The sequence below is a fragment of the Podarcis raffonei genome, chromosome 2 (assembly GCF_027172205.1).
Source record: "Podarcis raffonei isolate rPodRaf1 chromosome 2, rPodRaf1.pri, whole genome shotgun sequence".
Classification (NCBI taxonomy): domain Eukaryota; kingdom Metazoa; phylum Chordata; class Lepidosauria; order Squamata; family Lacertidae; genus Podarcis; species Podarcis raffonei.
This window is the reverse complement of record NC_070603.1, coordinates 107950928-107971294: the sequence shown is the minus strand read 5'-3', so window position 1 is coordinate 107971294 and position 20367 is coordinate 107950928. Positions and strand designations below refer to the sequence as shown.

Here is a 20367-nt window from a genome sequence, read left to right as displayed (position 1 = left end):
TCACCCCGTTGCAGGGATTCAAACCGCCAACCTTCTGATTGGCAAGCCCTAGGCTCTGTGGTTTATGTTAAGTTGTGGGTGAACATATCAGACGACACAGCGATTCTTCAAACAGCTCTTGTTTATTCACAGGCCAGAACAGAACTGAACTGAAGGCTTCAGCCAGCCTGCCACTAGAACGCAACAGTAACCACTTTCTGTAACTATCCAATCACTGAATGTCACTTTCAATCCCTTATTTGCACATGTGGACCTGAGTGAAAACTATCTACAGTATCCCCATGCTGGCCCAGGGTGAGAACTTCAGTACATAACAGTTTAACCCACAGCGCCACCCGCGTCCCATATTTATACTCATAGGGACATTCTATTCTGTTGTTGTTGTACTATTTATACCCCACCCACCCAACTGGATTGCCCCATCCACTCTGGGAAGCTTCCAACATATATTAAAAACACAATAAAACAAAATATTAAAAAAATAATAATAATTAACCCCCTTCCCTAGACAGGGCTGCCTTCAGATGCTTCCGGGGTCCCACACCCTCCAACATTTCTCCGATGAAAACAGGGACATCCTCACTCCCAGCCAGTGGCTGGTCCTCGATCGGCGCTTCCCCGGCCTCCCGCCAGCAGAGGCCGCTGTTCCCTGCGGAGGCGAGATCCCTCCGCCTGCCCCCGTTTCCTGCCTCTCTCGCTCTTCTCGCTCCCCGCTCCGAAGCCTCGGTCAGCGGCGGACTTCCGGCCTCGGCAGCTGCGCGGCCACCATATTGGGGTTTGTTGCAGCCCGAGGAGGCCTCGGTGCCAGCTCTCCCTGAGGCCGCCCGAGCAGCGGGGACTCTTCCGGGGGACGGCGGCGTAGGCGGCGGCGGGGGGGAAGCGGCCCAGCTCCAGGCTCTTCGCGTCCTCCGAGAGCCCTTGGCTGTGTAGGTGGAGGCCCCGGCGGAGTTTCGGGCTTTCTTCCATACTTGCAGTTGTGTTTTTAAAAGCGGGGCGGCGGGGGGGGGGCGAGAGATCTGAGGGAAAGTGCCAGGAATGGGCGGGGCTGGAGGGCGGGGGGAGGAATGTTGGGGGGAGGGTCGTGGGGAGGGGGAGGGAGGGAGCAAAGGGGGGTGGGGGGGTTAAAAGAAAAGGGAGACCCTGCTTGTGGGACTCGCCTTTTGTCTCTTTGGAAAGAGCCCCCGACGCGGAGAGATGAGGGAGAGGGGATGCCCAGGAGAGCGACTCAAGTAAAATAAATTATTATTTATTATTATGATTATCATTACTATCATCACTATTATTATTATTATTCGGATCTTGCGAGGACGGGTGTACGTGTGAATGTGTCTAGGGGTGGGTTGTGTCAGGCTTTCGCACTGCCGCCACTTCCGGCTTTTTGGAGGCACAGATCTCCCCCCCATCGCGCTGAGGAAGGCGGGTGGGAGTGGGAGGTGAGTCATAATAACCGCTGCAATTATTGCATGCCCTGGCACCAGCTTTATTTGCGTGTGTTTTGTTGTTTTTCTCTCTTCCTCCCCTGGTCAAGGTGGAATCGATCGCTCGGGTTATTTGTTTTTTAACAGTTTCCTCACACTTCTCTGTGCTGTGTCCTTAATAGCAGAAGTTCCCCACAGTGGGTTGTTGTGAAGCCATAAAAGGGAAGGGAAAAGCAGGCTAGTGCAAATCCGGAGGGAGATGACAGGAGTGTAAAAGATCTAAGGGACATGGGAAATGTTTTCTAAACCGGTCTTTACCTGCTGCTGAAAAGAACCACAGCACAGGTGCCGGGAAAGTCAAACTGGGGAGGCCAAAACTGGCACAATTGGTGTCAGCACTCTCAGTTTAATAACAGACTTCTCAGCACTCATATATTGCTTAGGAATCTTTACAACAACCCTGTAAAGTAGGTCATTGACAGTTGGTGTTGACAGCAAAAACAGGAAAGGTTCTGGGTACCTGAGTGGGAGAGAATCAATCATTCTAAAGGCCCCTAATGAGCCATGCAGCTTGTTATGAGTGAGATTAAATAACTGGGAGCAAAAGTATATCTTTGTCCCTGAGTTTGGATTGTCTGAAAACTTTGTTCTGTAGAGGAAGTTAATGTTAAAATCGGATCTTGCTGAAAGGTGGAATCGAAGCACTCCAGTATATAAGTAAGCAAAGCAGAACTGTACAGTGGTGCCTCGCAAGACGAAATTAATCCGTTCCGCGAGTCTCTTCGTCTTGCGGTTTTTTCGTCTTGCGAAGCACGGCTATTAGCGGCTTAGCGACTATTAACGGCTTAGTGGCTTAGCTGCTATTAACAGCTTAGCGGCTTTAAGAAAAAGGAAACAAACTCGCAAGACGTTTCGTCTTGTGAAACAAGCCCATAGGGAAATTCGTCTTGCGGAACGACTCAAAAAACGGAAAACCCTTTCGTCTAGCGAGTTTTTCGTCTTGCGAGGCATTCGTCTTGCGGGGCACCACTGTATTAACTGGGAAAGGAAGAACCCAGAAGTTGGTACAATTAAGGCAAAGCGTGCCAACGTGAGTGCATGTGTCCCACAGAGACCTTTCGTGGCACCCTTAGGGTCTGCTCTGCCAGCTAAAATTAGGCTTGAAAAGAGCATTCTGTTGTAGCTAATAGAATAGATTGTGGTGTGAACTTGATTGTGGTGCCCACAACTGTTTCTCCACTTTGCAAATGTGTCCTTAAGCTCAGAAAGGTTGTTGACCCCTGAATTAAGGTAACAATTCTGGTGAATATCAGATTCTGTTTGTTTTGTGTTTTCATATAAATTCAGCGGAATACAAGTAAAGGAATTAGGGCAGTCACAAGTTGATGCCTGTTGTGTGTAGCTACTAAATAAGTAGGGCTTTATATGGGAGAAGACAGACATATAGATACTGCACAGCCCCAAACATGAGTTGCTTATGCTGGCAAAAAAAAAGTAATATTTGTGTGCTGAGGATGCAATGTTAATAAAATAGAGAATCGTTTTTGTGATTTTGTAATAAGCAAAAACAATGTTTAGAGCATCAGCGGAGTTAAAATATATAAACTGGACTTAGCAAAAGAGGAAGCTGGGAGAGAGAAACCTAAGCCAAGAGAATAGCAGCCATTTGTCATCATACTCATATTCTTTTTTTATTACTTAAATTATATGGTATCTCTATATTGTATAATGTATTTATATTTCTGAATGTAAAGACATTTGGACCTAATTAGGTAACCAAAAATAGTAAATAACTATAGATATATTGATATCTTATTCTTTTATTGTTTGTTTAAAATAATTATATACTGCTGTTCCTCATTAACAAGACCAGGGTAGTGTACAATAAAAGTTTTTTAAAAACCAGTAAAATGTAACTGACAATGTTTATGTGATTTGTTTTGTAGCTCTTTTCCGTGTTTACAGTTCATTTCAGTTCATTTGACTTTAGATGGCCTTGGGTGCTTGTAAGAAATTAGTACAGAAAGTTTTGACACTACTGTTATTGTATTGCTGGTCGTAAATAGAGCTACACATTGATAAGTGCCAACTGGCAAACCCAATTTAAGAGTCATCTGAGGCTAATTTGTTTGTAGCAAAAGCTTTACCGGCAACGCCCTGCTGGTATAGGAAAGGCAATAAGTCAGTTCCAGCCCAGTCCTGTGTGCTAAATCTACTGTGTTTAGCGCAGTGTCCTCTCAAGTGAGAGTAAAGGATTTCAGCCCTAATTTCAATGCCTTCTGCCTTTGCATTTATGCCAGAAGGAAGTGGACTGCCTATCCCTGCCAAAAGTTGAAAAACTCTTCTGCTAGGCTCTACAGCAATATCAGTGCCCCGAATCAGTGAGCTCTGCTTGGTGGCTTGTGCAGTGGGGTTTAATGGGCTTTTTCTGTTGTCTGTTGCAGGGGCTGAACGCCTTCTTGAAGACTCTGCTCAAAGCACAGGAGGGGGGAGGGAAAGTGAGAAGGGGAGATCTAGGGAGATCATGGAAGAGAATGGCGAGGATGTGACTTCCTTGGGTAAGGATCTCTTACGTCTCGTTGGAATGGTTCTGCATGTCCCGGTGGTAAGCCACAGTATGGCTAACTGATCACACAAACCCGTTGGGTCCCAGCAAGGAGCTTGAACCCCTCTTCCTCCTCCCTGGGCTTTTTAGGTATCTAAGTCTAGTGTATCTACTGAACCTAGTATCATGGTTATGGTTCCTCCTTTTTAACCGTGATATGTAGCCGTTTGGTACAGATCATGGTTAAATGACAGATCTTAGCCGTGATCTCTGGTTGAGTCAACATGCTAAGCCAAACCTTGGCTTGGCTGTCATGCTGCACCGACCTAAAAAGATCAGGGAGCTGCACATGGAGCATGAATGCAGGCACTGTGAAGACTCAGGAGTGCTTAGATATGTTTAGAAATTGTTCCTGTAGTGGATGTGTACCTGAAAAGTGGACCCTAATAATTCTAAATTTCGATTAGTTGATCCTTCCACAAATTCATGGAGCACAGAGCAAGGTGAGTTGAGAGTGCTTGAAGGCAGCTTTGCAAATAAGGTCATAAAAGTTACAAGCCCACAACAGTTGCTGATGGGGTTTTTTTGCCCCATTCATATCTGTGTTGGAGATCTGTGGCACATAGATGGCTTAGGAGGGCAAAAGCACACAGAATCTTAAAGGGTACAGAAGTTTCCTTGTCTGGTTACCTGGATGAGATCCTTGCTCTTCATAGACGAGCAGCCACTGCTGCCTGTTGCCTACTATGAAAAGCAGCCTGAATAGTAGGAGGAGTTCCAAAACACCTTGGAAGGAGGAGCTTTAATACCTTGTAGCATCTGAGTTGGTTTTCAGTCAGCTGAGATTTGTAGCATTTGCCCACGATCAAAAGGATGGTGCTTTTTTGGATTGAGCAACACTTCAGAGTTTGCTCAGCCAAATAGACTATACGGTGACTGCTTCCTAACAGTGAAATCAGAATTCCAATTATTCAGAAAAATCCCTAGCACCAGCTTGGGATTTATTTTGGCTTTAATGGGTATTTGGTGCAAAATTTAGATTCCTAAAAATCTGTTTCATCTCGTTTTTGTTTCAAAAAACCACATTTCCAGCGCTTTTGGTCGCGTGGGATAGTTGTTCCGTTGATTGCCCTTTCCTCGTGACTTTCAGTCACTTTTCCCCACCAGTATTGCTCATAAGAGATCCAGAAGTCTTCACCTCTAATTTTGCCTGTTTCTCTTTTCTCCCCGAGCGGCCTACATTTCAACAGATGGCAGTTACACAGGTGAGTAATTGTTCTTTTGCATGTCGATCAGGCCAGGGTAAAGGCAGGTGTGTCTAGAAAGCTGCTCTTAAACTGTTACGCGATTGGAATACGTTACGAAAATTTTCCTTAACTTTGTTTTTAATATATGTTGGTTTTTTTCTGGTCAGGGGCTTAGAATAGTGGAGGTTAAAGAGGGATGGAGCTTTTAAGATCGCTTCACACGTTACGCTAGACACGTGTATCGCACCGTTGTCACGTATCTTTTTTTTCGCATGTCGGAATGCAGACTCCCGTGCCATTTCCTCGAGGTCACACGTGTTTTCTTTGCAGGCCAACTTGCGGGAACAAAGATGCGAGACGCGTGTCTCTCGTAACGTTTGTGGGAGGTGCACATGTCTCAGCGGGGGAGTTGCCAGCGTGACCATAGAGTGCATTGTACAGAGCGTCCCGCCTCTCTCTATCCGCACTCTATCGTTAGGAGCTTCCTTGTTACACTCCCCCTCCTTCCCGCTAGTGCTCTTTTTACTGCGCCCCAGTTGAGACAGTTTCCTGCTGCCATTTTAAAAACAAATTCCTGCCACCGATATTGGCCGGGTCACCCTCGGAGCACACCATGTTGTCTGATACCCTTCCAGAGACGGTGCCGATGCCGAACCACGGCACCATGGCAGCTTCTTCGCAGGGCTCTTCGTCTGCCACGAAATCGAGGCGCCAGCCCGTTTGGACCGATGAGGAAACCCGGGCCTTCATCCAGGTTTGGGGCGACGATGCTGTGCAGAGCGCCCTGGCGTCCAACTACCGCACGGTCGCGCAGTTCCAGTGGATCGCGGACGAAATGCGAGCTCGGGGTTACAACCGGGACTGGGAGCAGTGCCGCGAGCGGGCCAAAGTGCTGCGGCGTGGCTTCAAAGAGATAGTGGATGGCAACAGCAACGCCGGCCACGGGCGCAGAGTGTGGCCGTACTACGAAGAGCTCAACCGGTTCCTCTGCATCAAGCAAAACCTGGTCGTTCCGCGGCTTTCAGGGAGCAACGCGCGGCCACCGGTGGATCGCCGGCGCCGGGAACACAGGGAGACTCAGGACCCTGCCTACGAACCGCCTTCCTCGGTTGGGAAAGGTGACAAAGGGACTTTTGAAGAGCCGGATGGGGACTGCTTGCTCTTGCCAGAATCAGCTGGGTCGCAGCACAGTGAAGCCAACATGGAAAACCAAGTGGGGTCTCCGGCAGCCAACTCCGATATATCCATGGACGGCAGTGCCGGCCCTGGCACTCCGACAGATCCATTGCCATCCAATGACTCGATTTCTGGTGAGTTTTGTTTGGAATTGTGGCTTGCCTGCTGTGGGGGTGGGCTTTGGTATGGTACATGGTTTGTTTCAGTTGTCTGTGGACTTCTGGACAGGGTGGATAATTTTGGGACAGGGAGGGGTTGCTTTATCACATGCACTTGTTTCCAAGTGCAGAGCAACGGAGTGAAGTCTGAGGATCTTGAGCAGGGCTCGGCAAAATAAGGCCCACGGGCTGGATCAGGCCCATTTACCTTCAGGATTTGGCCCACGGGCTGTCCGTGGATCGGCGTGGGGATTCTGTTCATTTGGGCTGCAACATTTCCCCCCCACTCTCCCTCACACACATTGCAGTGGCGCCTCCTCCCTCCCTCCCTCCTGGCTTCTCCCTGCCCTGCCTAGAGGAGGAAGGGGACTGGGCTGAGCTGGCTGAGTGCCAATTTAAGCAGTCCCTCTCCGGAGCCAGCCCTTTCATGCTGCTCATCTTCCCTCTGCTGCTGCCACTGTGCTCCTGTGGGCCAGAGAGCAGAGTGGACGAGCTTCATCTGCCTACCCACGAGACGTGGCAGCCCCTGGGAAGGTAAGTGCAGCGGCTGGGGCTGGGGAGGAGGACTACTTGCCCCCCTCGCCTCTTCTTCCAGCTCCCCCCTGCCGGTGCCGCTTCTTCAGCCTGCAACAAGGTCTGAGGGACAGTGGACCAGCCCGCGGCTAATTTTTTTTGCCAACTTCTGAACTTGAGAAACACAGCTTTAGTTTCAGCAGCCGGGGAATCAAATCCTCAGTCGATTTGGGATGGGTAATATTATGCTTAGGGGAAAACCTGGTGAGATTTCTGAAGTTGTAACAGGGCTGGGCTTCAAAGTGCAGGGTGGAGCTGGAGTTCTCTGCTTAACAGAATTTGTTGTATGACAGGTAAGCAAAGATATAGACATCTGCAGAAATCCAACAGTGCTGCCAAATTGCAGACTCGTGACTTTTAAAAAAAAAAATTTTTAGGGTGGCCTTGTATGGAATCTGGAAGCTGGCGTGTGCACGTATGAATGTTTTAGATTAGCGTGCGGTAGGCTGTTGCAAAGTCGCATTATTCATCGTTTTGTTCAGCCTGCTTTCTGATGTTTGCCCCTCCAGCGCCGAACCTGCGCCCTCGACCGCTGACGGCCGCCGAGAGGATGCGCAACCTCCGTTGCCGGCAGAGGAAGAGGAGGGGGGACACCTTGAAGGAGCTCATGGAAGTCACCTCGCAGGCCACCAGCGAACTTGTCCGGACACTGTCTGACCTCACGCACAAGGAGGTGGCTTCCTTTGAGCGTGCCTACAAGGAGGACCTCTCGGCCCGCAAAGACGAGATGGAGCAGAGCGCGGAGGACATTGGGAGGCTCGTCAGCGCCCTGGAATCGAGCGATCAGACGCTCAAGGAGCAGCTGAGCAGCCAGACCAGCGTGTTGCAGGGCATCCTGGAAGTTATGAAAGACATACGGGGCAGAACGTCATACAGTCCGCCCTACCCTTCTCAGTATTACGACTTCCCGGGCCCTAGCATGATGCATGCGGCGGCCACCTCCTCAAACGGCCAAGAGATGCCCTGCCCCTCCCCTTCCAGCCTCGCATTCGCTTCCCAGCAATCAGCCACCAGCAACGGAGACGTCTCTCCCCGGAAGCGAATGAAATGAAAACTGCCGCAACCCAGAGGCCCGTCTCATTTTAGTCTCATTGTGGGAGCGGGGAATCCTCCATCCCTCCAGCTGTCCGTTCTTCTCGTTACAACATATATATTGCTTTTCTTATTGCATAGTTAGAATGTGTTTTCACCACATTTACACGTGTGTCTCCCCACAGCGCTAACGGTTGTGTGGAAACGGCTGCCAGCAATGTACATTTAAATTTATTCTTATTGGGGGGGGGTTGGGTTCCTTTTTTTTTAGTGTACCTACATCTGTTTCCCTTCCATCTTGTTTCCAGAGGAATGCAGTGTTTGATGTACATGTGTACAAGTTTTTTAAACAAAACCAATAATAATAATAATTACACTTAACACATTACCGGCTACCTGTAAGAAGGTAATCTTTTAAAAAGAAATAAAGATGCACTGTTGTTCCAAATTGTTCAACACGTGTTTTCCAGTAGCATCTTAAAGATCCTGAGAATTCTTATGCTGGGTCAGAGATGGGAGTTCTGTCAAATTCAGCATTCTGCCTTTCGAGAAAAGAAGAGTCCGTGATGGGGTTCTGGTGGCATCATTCTCTCCTGTTCTTACCACCCTGCATATCTGGTCAAGGTTAAACCATCTCTGAAAATGGAGCCTGTGGTTCATATCCACCAAAAGAAGCGGCATGCATGCATTTACATAATCCTTTTTAGACACTGTTTTCGTGCATCCTCTGGTGATACATTTCAGAGCTTATAAAAATGCATTGACTTCAGAAGCACCTCTCGTTTTCCTTCAACCCACTACCTCCCAATTGCCATGGGTACCTCTTTATGTTTTGTGTACGTTGAGCAGCCCTGAATTTTTCTCCGCAGCGCTCGAGGCTCCAGACCTTTTGTGTTCTTCATCAAATGCCTTTTCTAAGCAGAAAAATCGCTTGTTTAAGGCACCAAACCAGACATGGATAGCAGAAGACCATCAATAGGTGTAGCCTGGTGATGTTCAAAAGCAAGGAATTGAGCAGGGTGTGGTTTGCTAAGCAAGAGACTTGAAGGTCTAAGAAGCTGAACCTCTCCCATATTTGCCACTCCAAATACTTTTCTTCCAGTCACGCCCACTGGGCAGGGAGAGGATTTAGCAATCCTCAACTACACACCTCTATCATTCTATCACTGGTAATTTTTCGCACCGCTTTGTATCCCAAGGACATTAGGCTCACAAGGCTGTAGTTTCCTGGATTTTGGCTCAAGGATGCCTATGTTCCATTGAATCATAGAATTGGAAGGGACCCCAAATGTCATCTGTTCCAACCCCTGCAATGCAGGAAACTCAGCTAAAGCATCCATGACAGATGGCCATCCAATCTCTGCTTAAAAACCTCCGAGGAAGGAGAGTCCACTACCTCTCGTGGGAGTCTGTTCCACTGTTGAACCGTGCTTACCGTCAGAAAGTTCTTCCTGATGTTTAGTCACAATCTCCTTTCTTGCAACTTGAAGCCATTGGTTCGAGTCCTACCCTCCAGAGCGGGAGCAAACAAGCATGCTCCCTCCTCCATGTGACAGCCCTTAAGATATTTGAAGATGGCTATCATATCTCCTCTCAGTCTCCTCCTTTCCAGGCTAAACATTCCCAGCTCCTTTAAGAGCTCCTCTTAGTTTCCAGACCTTTGATCATCTTGGTCACCCTCCTATGTTCACGTTCCAGCTTTTCAACATCCTTCTTAAAATGTAGTGCCCAGAATTGGACACAGTATTCCAAGTGTGATCTGACTAAGGCAGAATAGAGCGGTACTATGACTTCCCTTGATCTGGACAGTATACTTCTGTTGATGCATTCTAGAACAGCATTAGCTTTTTTTGCTGCTGCATCACACTGTTGTCTCATGTTAAGTTTGTGGCCCACCAAAACCCCTAGATCCTTTTCACATGTACTGCTAGTAAGCCAGGTGTCCCCCATCCTATATTTGTGTATCTGGTTCTTGCTGCCTAAGTGCAGAACCTTGCATTTGTCCCTACTGAAATTCATTTTGTTAGCTTGCGGTTCCCAGTTCTCCAATTTGTTAAGTTCATTTTGAATTCTGATTCTGCGGCATTAGCTACCTCTCCCAGCTTGGTGTCATCTGCAAATTTGATGAGCATCCCCTCGATTCCTTCGTCCAAGTCATTTGTAAAGATGTTAAGCAACAAGGGGCCCAGGACAGAACCCTGTGGCACCCCACTTGTCACTATTTCCCAGGATGACGAGGAACCATTAATGAGTACTCTAGGTTCAGTCAGTCAACCAGCTACAAATCCACCTAACAGTTACGTCATTCAACCCACATTTTACCAGCTTCCCCGCGAGAATATCATGGGGGATTTTGTCAAAAGCTTTACTGAAATCAAGATACACTATGTCCACAGCATTTCCCTGATCTACCAAGTTTGTAATTCCATCAAATATATCATTTTGGTCTGGTGTGACTTATTTTTGAGAAACCCATGCTGGGTCTTAGTAATCACAGCATCCTTTTGTAAACGCTCACAGACCGACTGTTGAATTATCTGTTCTAGGACCTTCCCTGGTATTGATGTCAGGCTCACTGGTTGGTAGTTACCTAGGTCTTCCTTTCCCCCCTTTTTGAAGATGGAGACATTTGCCTGCCTCAAGTCTGTAGGGACCTCACCTGTTCTCCAAGAATTCTTTAGTACCCTTGGATGCAGCTCATCAGGCCCTGGAAATTTGAATTCATTTAAAGTAGCTAGGTGTTCCCTTACTACCTCTTTTCCTATCTTGGGCTGCAGCTCCCTCCTTACATCATTTATTCCATTATCACCAGGTTGGGCATCACTTTCCTTTTGGGTGAAGACAGAGGCAAAGTAGGTGTTGAGTAGTTCTGCCTTTTCTCTGTCACCCAATAGCATTTCTCTCTGTTCCCCACGCAGAGGATCTACCGCTTGCTTGTTTTTCCCCTTCGGACATAGCCAAAGAAGCCTTTTATTATTATTTTTAACCTCTCTTGCAAGCCTGAGCTCACTCTGAGCTCTAGCCAACCTGACTTTCCCCCTGCAACTGTTGGCTACTCATATATACAGCTCCTGTGTGATTTCCCCTTTCTTTCATTTCTTATACATGCCATTCTTAACTTTCAGCTCATCTGTAAGTTCCTTACGCAGCCACGCCAGTTTCCTTAGATGCCTCTCACTTTTCTCTCTTGTTGGTATTGTCTGCATTTGGACCTTCAATAGTTCTCCTTTTAGAAACTCCCATCCTTCTTGGACTCCCTTCTCACTGAGTATTTCTGACCATGGGATCACACCCAGTATCTTCTTCAGTTTTTCGAAATTGGCCTTCTTAAAGTCCAGAGTGTGAGTCTGACTACACTCAGTTTTCCCTTGCCTTTGTATCCTGAAACCCAAGAGAACATGATCACTTCCTCCCAAGTTTCCGAGCTCTTCCGCTTCATCCATCAGTTCCTCCCTATTGGTGAGGACCAAGTCCAAGTCCCCTTGCTGGTTCTTCCACCTTCTGGGAAATGACATTGTCAGTGACGCAATGGAGGAATTTGTCAGACCTTACACTCTTGGCAGAGTTTGAGTCCCAACAAATATCGGGGAAGTTGAAGTTCCCCACGATTACTATTCCTCTCCTTTTTGAATGTTTGGTAATCTGCTCTAGGAAGGCATCATCCAAGTCTTCAGTCTGGCTTGGCAGTCTATAGCAGACAACCACAGTAAGGTCACTGTTGTTTCTCTCCCCTACAATTTTTACCCATTTTTGGTTAAAATTGCTTTTTAAAACTACCATTTTTTCTCTCCTACAATTTTGAGCATTGTTCCACCAGGTGGTGGTTTTGTTTCCTATTTAATGCCTATTTTGTCCACTGCCTCCCAATACTGTTTCCTATTTCACTCTTACGCTGCAATCCTATGCACACTTACCTGGGATTAAGCCCTGCTGAATACAGCAAGTGAACAGGCCTTGGACTGTACTGTTAAGTCTTCCAGTATTTGCATCAGTGCTCCTGTTGCTAGGAGGTCTTCCCTCCTCCTGCAGCACAATGAGTTGGTCAAGTGAGCTGGACCACTTCAGGCTGCAGATCGGGAGACCATGTGTTTGTTTGTTTGGGTGGTGGTGTTTTTAATGTTCTACATAAAAAGTTCCCTTCAAGTAGAAAACCAGCACAGCAGGTGAGAGGCTTGGCTAGAACTTCCATCCCTGATGTGCTATGTGTTTTAATTTCGGGGAGTGTGTTACGCAGATAGGAGGAGCATTTATTTTTATTTTAAGCCTGTATAATCCCGGCTGCAATCTGAAGTGGTGGGCTTCAGTATTCTACCACCTCTTCTGCATGCGTAGCTAATGCTATGAGTTTTCTGGAAAATTTGAACTGGAAAATGTTTGTATGCAAAATAGGGTAATTTAGAGCACAGGGGTGGGAAATTCTTTGGCCCTGGAGTTGTTGCTGTGCCACAATCCCCATCAACCCCAACTTTTGATACTGTCAGGCTGGCCCAATAATTGTATTTGATATACATGCACAGTTGTGAACAGAAATTTTTCTATAGGGGGGCAAACAAAAGACTCGGAAAACACATGCCCCACATGTGTGGGGCAGACCAGGCCTTACAACACAAAGCTGTGTATGTTTACTCAGAAGGAAGTTCCTTTGAATTCACTGGTACTTAATTCCCAATTTATGCATATATAGGACTGTAGTTTGCTGCCGACACAGCTGACCTGCTTTATCTACACATATAGCAGAGTGAAAAACTTCAGATGATGTGATTCTGGACTGTATGACTGAAGGTGGGGGGTAGAGAGCTTTTTTCAATGCCCCCCATTGGGTCTTGTTTTCAAAAACCTTCCCCACAAGTTAATTTTTTTAAAAGCACATTCCCGAGGATGCTAAAATTTTCTCCTTGATGGCTAATCTATGGGAGCTTTCAATAATTAAATGTAAAATGTTATAAATACACTTTTAGCATTGTAGTTTGTTTTTTTCAATTTGCCTTCGTAAAGTAACAACATTGCCGTGGTGTTGTTGATCGTATTGAGCAGGGATGGGAAACCTTTCTCCCTCAATGAAAATGCGTTAATCGCTTTCAACACACATCTTGAAGGCGATAAACAAAAAGCAGTAAAAATGGATGAAGACAACATAGAAAATGATAGCAGATACATTTGAAAACAGTAACAGCATTTGAAACAGTTAACAACAGGTGCATTAAGAAAAACTAACGGCAGATACATTTAAAAACAGCACAAAGTACCGTAGACACACATAACAGAGACATATTCATCTAGCTAGGAAGTCTTTGTCAGAAGAAAAATGCCTTCAATTGTTTCTGGAAAGTGCAGAGAGTGAGCTCCTGTCATGTTTGCAAGAATGCAGTTCCTCAGGACAGGGGTAGCCAGACATAAAGCTTTGCTCTGCGTTACTGCGTTTGGAGCCAGTGTGGTGTAGTGGTTAAGAGCGATAGACCCATAATCTGGTGAACCGGGTTCGCTTCCCCGCTCCTTCACCTGCAGCTGCTGGGTGACCTTGGGCTAGTCACACTTCTCTGAAGTCTCTCAGCCTCACTCACCTCACAGAGTGTTTGTTGTGGGGGAGGAAGGGAAAGGAGAATGTTAGCCGCTTGGAGACTCCTTCGGGAAGTGATAAAGCGGGATATCAAATCCAAACTCTTCTACTGTGGAGCAAGTTTCTGATACTTCTGAACTTGCAGAAAAAGCTCTCTGGCTTACATACTGGGTATATAAGGGAGGTGGTGGTCTCTCAAGTAATCTGGTCCTGAGCTGCATAGGGCCTTATATGTTTGATACACCTTGAACTGGTAGCAGATTAGCTTTTAAATGTGTTTCTGGGAAAGGGGGGTTATGGGCTCATTTTGTTTTGTTCTTCTATTATGCATTTTGTGTTTTTGTTTTATATTTTTATGCTGAGATTTGGATGAAGGGGCAGTATATAAATTTAATAAATTAGCAGCCAGGTCAAACCCCGCAAGCCAAGTGGCTGGCTGTAATTTTCCCCCAGAAGCGACCTTGCCATCTTCTGCACCAGCTGGGCCAACCTCAAGGGTAGCCCTACATAGAGGGTGTTGCAGTACCTTAATCTTGAGGTTATCAATGCCTGGACAACTGCAGATGTTGTTGGGCTCCCATCAGCCCCAACCAGCACATCCACTGATCTGCAATGATGTGAGCTGGAGTCCCAACATCTGGAGGGCCACAGATCCTTATCTAGGCCTAGGCTTTTCCAGGGAGTCTACAAATCTGCTTCTAGATCACCAGAGTGGCTGCTGAGCCTTTTGTTTATGTAACAAGTGAGGATGACCCAACCTGCCCTCTCAGGAAGTGAGGTAATAAGAGAGGGGCTTGAGCCCATTATTGCTTGATAGCTTCTGCAAGGGGGGACAGTGATGAACAGGTAAGATGCAAGTGCCTATGTTGGAGAAACTTGGAACGAACTAAGCAGGTAATTTGGAGGGTAAAGCATGATATTCTGGCATGGGGGGGGTACAGTAAAAGGCTGCTTCATGCACGCTGATGGTCTGTGTGCCTTACATAGCTTTCATTCCTTATATCCACCAAGGCAGCCTGTGTGGGACATCACTTTATTTAAGAGGAATTAACTTGTTGAGAGTGCTCTTGTATAGTTCAGTTGGTTAGAACATGGTGCTGATAGCGCCAGGGGTGCAGGTTTGATTTACCCCTGTGGATATAGTTGGACTAGATGTCAGGAGCGGTAAACCTGATTTTGAGAAATTATAAATTAAATTAATTTGGTTTGGTTTGTAATATTTTGGAAAATTAATAAAATAATAATTTGGGAGTTGGACTAGACAAGGCACCCCCCAAACTCGCCCCTCCAGATGTTTTGGGACTACAGCTCCCATCATCCCTAGTTAACAGGACCAGTGGTCAGGGATGATGGGAGTTGTAGTCCCAAAACATCTGGAGGGCAGAGTTTGGGGTGTGCCTGGACTAGATGATCCTCTGGGTCCCTTACAACTCCCTCCCAGAGGGGCCATCCTGTTAGGCTGCAATACATTGTAATGGGTTGCTTTGAAGGGCTTCAGCACCAAATGGAAAGAAAAGAATAATCGCATTTTGCCTTGGTTCAAATCCGCACTCAGCCGCGAAGCTCGCTGGGTGACCTTGGGCCAATCGCCGCCTCTCAACCTAACCTACCTCGCGGGGTTGTTGTGAGGGATTAAACGAGGACAGAGGGAAGAACCATGCGCACCACCTTCAGTTCCTTGGAGGAAAACGTGCCCTAAAGAGAAAAAGGCGCAGAGTTCAGCGGAGCTTCCTTCCTCCTTTGCAGGTAAAAGAAGTGGCTCTGGGGTTGCAGCCGACGCTTTTGCTCGGCGAGGCCAGCAGAGGTCTCCGGATTATTCCTGGCCGCTTTTGCAAAGGGCCGCCCTGCTGCTCCGAGGAGCCTCGCCGAGGTTGCGCTTCCTGCGCCTGACTCAGCTCGCGTCCGACGCCGGGATTGGCTGCCTGGGGCCGGATCGAAGGGATCTCGCCGCAGTAACCCCTGAGCAGCCAGCGCGGGCGGAGAGAGGCGGCCGATGGTGCGGCTCCTTTTTGCTTCTGGCAGACACACACAGCCAGCTTCAGTTTTTGCGCGGCTGCTGCTGCGCGCGTCGTTGCGCGCGGCGCGCTTTCGCGTGTCGGATCGGATCTGCCCTGCAAATCCCAGCTGCTCTCGCCCGCTGCTGGTGAGTAACCGAGGGATCTCGGGCACTGCGCTGCGGGGAGGGCCTGTGGCGCCGCCATCGAGCACTTAAGCGCTGCTTATCGCCAGATCTCCGGAGCTAAATCCTTCCCTCGGCTGATCCCCCGGGAAGGGAGCGGGGGTGGTTTGCGTTTCGCAATCCCCTGCCGCGCCGGCTTTGCTCGAGTCTGGGTTGGCCTGGGCTTAGTCGCCTCCTTGTTTTGCCTCCACCTGGTCTCCTATTGTTTTCCCGCTTGCAAATGATCGCTAGAATGGTTTGTGGGGTTTTTAAAAGGTGTTGCCAACAAAGGATCCCAGGAACAGCTTCTAGCTGTTTCTGTTCCAAGTCGGAGGATCCGCCGCCCCTGAAGCTCCATAACCCGTAACCCTCGTGACAAGGTTTTCCGCATTAATCCTCAACAACAATCCCGTAAAATGGGTGTGTTTTATAATCCCCAGGTTGCAGATAGGAGGCCGAGAATGACAAAATTAGACCCTTCAGGACGACTACACCCAAACTAGAGCTTTCTGTGTTTGATGGGCATGGTTCTGTGATACGGGAAAGGACATTGAAGCAAATTGCTTCATCGCCCTTTTAATGAAGTTTCTAGTTCTCATGAATGGACAGAGGAGTTTGAGCATGCAGCGGTCATGCAGCTTGAAAGAAACAATAGGTGTAGCACTCCCCGTGAGTGCACGACATCCAGGATGTGTACCTCCTCTTGTCAGTACAAAAAAAAGGATGCTTAAAATATTTTCAAAGTGGCCTTTTATGTATTCCTGTGGCTCAGAGGTCCTGAAAACTGGTCCGTAAGAAGGATTCAGGTGGTCTACAGACAGCCTGCTAAACAGTTGAGAAGGCACATTTGGTGACAAAGAACAAGGCAGGTTTGGACAAGGCTGGATTATTGAATAGGCTGGCAGAGCCCTACATGACTGCAATATTCAGCAAAGGTTCCCAATTAGCTACTGTGGTCCCCCTGTTTTTCAAAAGCCAAGCCATGGAACCCCTACTTTGAGAGGGGAAATAGTAGGTTTTTAATATATGTGAATGTTGCTACAGACCTGTCCTTGGACTACCAATCTGGAACCACTGATAGCACAAACCAGTGAGTGTCCCAAAGGAAGGACCCAAGGTGTTGTGGCCAATTGTTATTCAAAGGCCTGCTTCAGGGGCCAAAGTCAGAGTGAAAAACAGCCTGCAGAGATCTCTGCTAATGGTATTGCCTGAGCAGAGATTTCCTGTAGTCGATGTGTTTCACTTTGACCACTGAAGAAGGCATTTAAATAACAATTGGCCAAAACAAAACCCTCACATGTGTCAGCATATGGAGAGAACATCTCCTTTGTTTTGGGGTGCAGTTCCTGATATCAGTTCTGTATGTCCTCCTGCTTGTACAACTGCAGCAAAAAAGTGGTTTAATAATTTTCAAGTATTTGGGGGAGGGAGGTAGGGAGTTCAAGAATTGCCTGCTCTAGTTCTGTATCACTGGAGATGTTCTGAAGGGGTCTTTAAAACCATTGTTAAGAGTTGGGGTGGATGGGTTATAGGATCATGTCCTCTTTCCTCTCTGCGTCTCCTCTCCTGCTTCAACAGTAATAAAGGATAAATGTCAGCAGTTTCTACTGTTAAGGGATGGGGAGGGATTTGCGGCCAGGGGAAGGGAATACTTAATCCTTTCATCAGCTCTTGGTCTTTCTAACCACAGTTAAGATGGCCCCTCTGTGATTTCTGCTTTTCCTCTGACCAGCATATGTCTGCTCTTCTTCCTTGCCCAAAATCGTCTGAATTCTGCAAATAGGGCAGGACAAAAACCTTCCGGCAACGTAAATTTTCTGGGCTAAGAATGTTGATGTTGATAAATGCAAAATTTCCAGAATCACAGATCAAATGTTCCAAACAATACAACTATATGCAAATTAAAATATCTACTTGTGCAATTTACATAGTTGATCTGTGTTTCTGGAATTGGGTTTGTTACTTTTATTTATTTATTACTTTAATATGCCACCTTTACCTTCAAGGATCTGAAGGGAGTGTACATGGTTCTCCCCCATTTCATTCTCACAACAACCCTGTGAAGTAGGTTAGGCTAAGAGATGGACACCCAGTCAGCTTTGTGGCTGAGTGGGGGATTTGAACCCTGCTCTCCCAGGTCCTAGTCCAACACTCTAACCATTACGCCGCACTGGTTCCTTACAGTGTGGACTTCTAACTTGATGATGAACAAACCACAAAGATCTCCCAAGGTCAGGCAGGGTGAGGCTGTAGCCCTCTAGATGTTGCTGGACTCCAGCTCCCATCAACCTCTGCGGACATGGCCAGTGACCCAGGGATGATGGGAACAGCAATATCTGGAAGGCCGTCGGTTCCTCACCCTGTTCAAGACAAGCCGTGCAATCCTGCACACTCTTCCTCACAAGCAGGCTTCCCTGTTTTCCGTGGGGCACGCCTAGAATTGCAACCTACAAATGGTTTTGCAGCACAAGCTTTGGTAGACCAGAGCCCACCTGAACACAAATGCCAATGAGTAATACTGAATACCTTGCGGGTTCTTTTTCCCCTCTTTCCTTTCCAGCAGGTGAAAGGATGGTGAACGAGGAGGAGGAAGGGACTTCTCAGCAGGGAGGCCCTAAGCCGGCAGAACTACATGGGGCGCTGTCGGAAAGCTGCCCCAGGCTGGCCTCCCCAGACCTGGAGCTGGAGGGAGAGGAACTCAGCGAGAGCAGTTCAGAGACGGACCCCAGGAGCTCTGCCCAAGAGCTGGAGAACGACTCCTTTCCCATCAACGGAGACACCCTGGGGAACGAGACTGGTGGCGCCTGCCCATCGCAGACGCAGTATATCTGCCCTGTTTGTGGGGAGTGTTTCAGCGGGAGCTCCTGCCTTTCTGAACACCAGCAGGTCCACAAAGAAGAGAAGCCGCATGTGTGCCCCGTGTGTGGCAAGGGCTGCAGCCAGCAGGCGGAACTGGCCGACCACATGCAGACGCACACAGACGAAAAGCCCTTCACCTGCCTGGAGTGTGGGCGGAACTTCCTCTTCAGCTCCGACCTGGTGTCCCACCAGAAGGTCCACACCGGGGAGAAGCCCTACATCTGCCTGGAGTGTGGGAAGGGCTTCTCCCAGAGCTCGCAGCTCATGTCCCACCGCCGGGTCCACACGGGCGAGAAGCCGTACGAGTGCATCATCTGCGAGAAGAGCTTCCGCTCCAATTATGACCTGGTCAACCACCAGAGGAGCCACACGGGAGAGAAGCCCTACATCTGCTCCGACTGTGGCAAGAGCTTCACCCGCAGCTCCCACCTGATCTCCCACCAGCGGGTCCACACCGGGGAGAGGCCCTACCCCTGCGGGATCTGCGGGAAGCGCTTCCGCGACTGCTCGCACCTCATCCGCCACCAGAGGGTGCACACGGGCGAGAAGCCCTATGAGTGCTCCATCTGCGGCAAGAGCTTCCGGGTCAACTACGACCTCGTGACCCACCAGAGGAACCACACGGGCGAGAAGCCCTACGCCTGCCCCGACTGCGGGAAGGGCTTCAAGCGCAGCTCCCACCTCATCTGCCACCAGAGGGTCCACACCGGGGAGAGACCCTACCCCTGCGGCATCTGCGGCAAGAGCTTCAGCTACAGCTCCGACCTCATCAAACACCAGAGGATCCACACGGGCGAGAAGCCGTACGAGTGCCACATCTGCGGCAAGAGCTTCCGCATCAACGCCGACCTCGTCACCCACCAGAGGATCCACACGGGAGAGAAGCCCTACACCTGCCCCGACTGCGGGAAATGCTTCGCTCGGAGCTCGCGGCTCGTCTCCCACCAGAGAGTCCACGTCAAGGATGGGAGCCTTGGTGTTTCCCTAGCTGAAGCCGACACGTCTCCCGTGGCCGCTACCTGGTCGCCGGCTCCTGATGGTCTCTGGGGCCCAGGAGAGAAGGGGGCGGACGCGTCCCTTAAGCAGAGCGGTGACCCTGCGGCTCTCGCCGGCCTTGCAAATTCTAGTCAGCCATGCGATGCGCTTCCAGAAACCCAGATAGTTGAGATCAAGATGGAGGACCCGTCTTGATTCGCGGGACATGGGGGAGCTGAGTGGCAAAGGGGCTGTTTCCGATGGACCCTTCCTTTCCTGCGACGGAATAGTAACGAGCGCCAGAGGAGTCTTCCTTCCGTTTTTAATCATGCAGTTTTAAAGAGGAGGCTTGAATGAGCCTTGCGTTGACTGAGGGACGGAGTCAAGGATCTGTCTCTCCCGTTGTGTGTATCAGAGCAACTGTGCGGTGGCCGAAGCCAGGGCAAGAAGTTGCCCACGGTTTGGTGCCGCCAGCCGTGTCTCAAATTAAAAGCCATTTTTTTGGGAAGCTGCTTGGTTTGTCGTTGCTGCCCCCCCCCCCAAGGAATCCAAGGAGATGTAGATCAGTAAGGGTGCTGGGAATTCTTGGATTAGGAATCCCTTGTTGCTTTTATTTGGGGGAGTTAATTTTTAAAAAGGGGGTGCTTCACCTGTAAAATCAAAAATGCA

At 48.5% G+C, this 20367-nt stretch overlaps 2 protein-coding genes across 5 annotated transcripts in view; both read left to right on the top strand.

The window, feature by feature from the left end:
* The first annotated feature begins 831 nt into the window (after positions 1-831).
* On the top strand, positions 832-8597 carry LOC128408914 (uncharacterized). 4 transcript variants are annotated; one of them, XM_053378976.1, is made up of 5 exons: positions 832-926; positions 3863-3976; positions 5196-5228; positions 5846-6520; positions 7627-8597. In XM_053378976.1, the coding sequence occupies exons 2-5, from the start codon at positions 3943-3945 to the stop codon at positions 8166-8168; spliced, it is 1284 nt and encodes a 427-aa protein (XP_053234951.1). In that variant the 5' UTR covers positions 832-926; positions 3863-3942; the 3' UTR covers positions 8169-8597. The 4 variants fall into 4 exon arrangements, with proteins under 4 accessions (XP_053234951.1, XP_053234953.1, XP_053234954.1 ...); XM_053378978.1 differs by having other exon boundaries at positions 858-930; XM_053378979.1 differs by lacking the exon at positions 832-926 and adding an exon at positions 1129-1229.
* A 7145-nt stretch (positions 8598-15742) lies between these two features.
* LOC128408722 (zinc finger protein 271-like) overlaps positions 15743-20367 on the top strand; it is a 30334-nt gene continuing 25709 nt past the window's right edge. Inside the window, exons 1-2 of the mRNA XM_053378746.1 lie at positions 15743-15849; positions 18425-19911. Coding sequence (XP_053234721.1) covers positions 18436-19911 — 1476 coding nt within the window. The 5' untranslated portion in view covers positions 15743-15849; positions 18425-18435. The remainder of the gene's footprint in view (positions 15850-18424; positions 19912-20367) is intronic.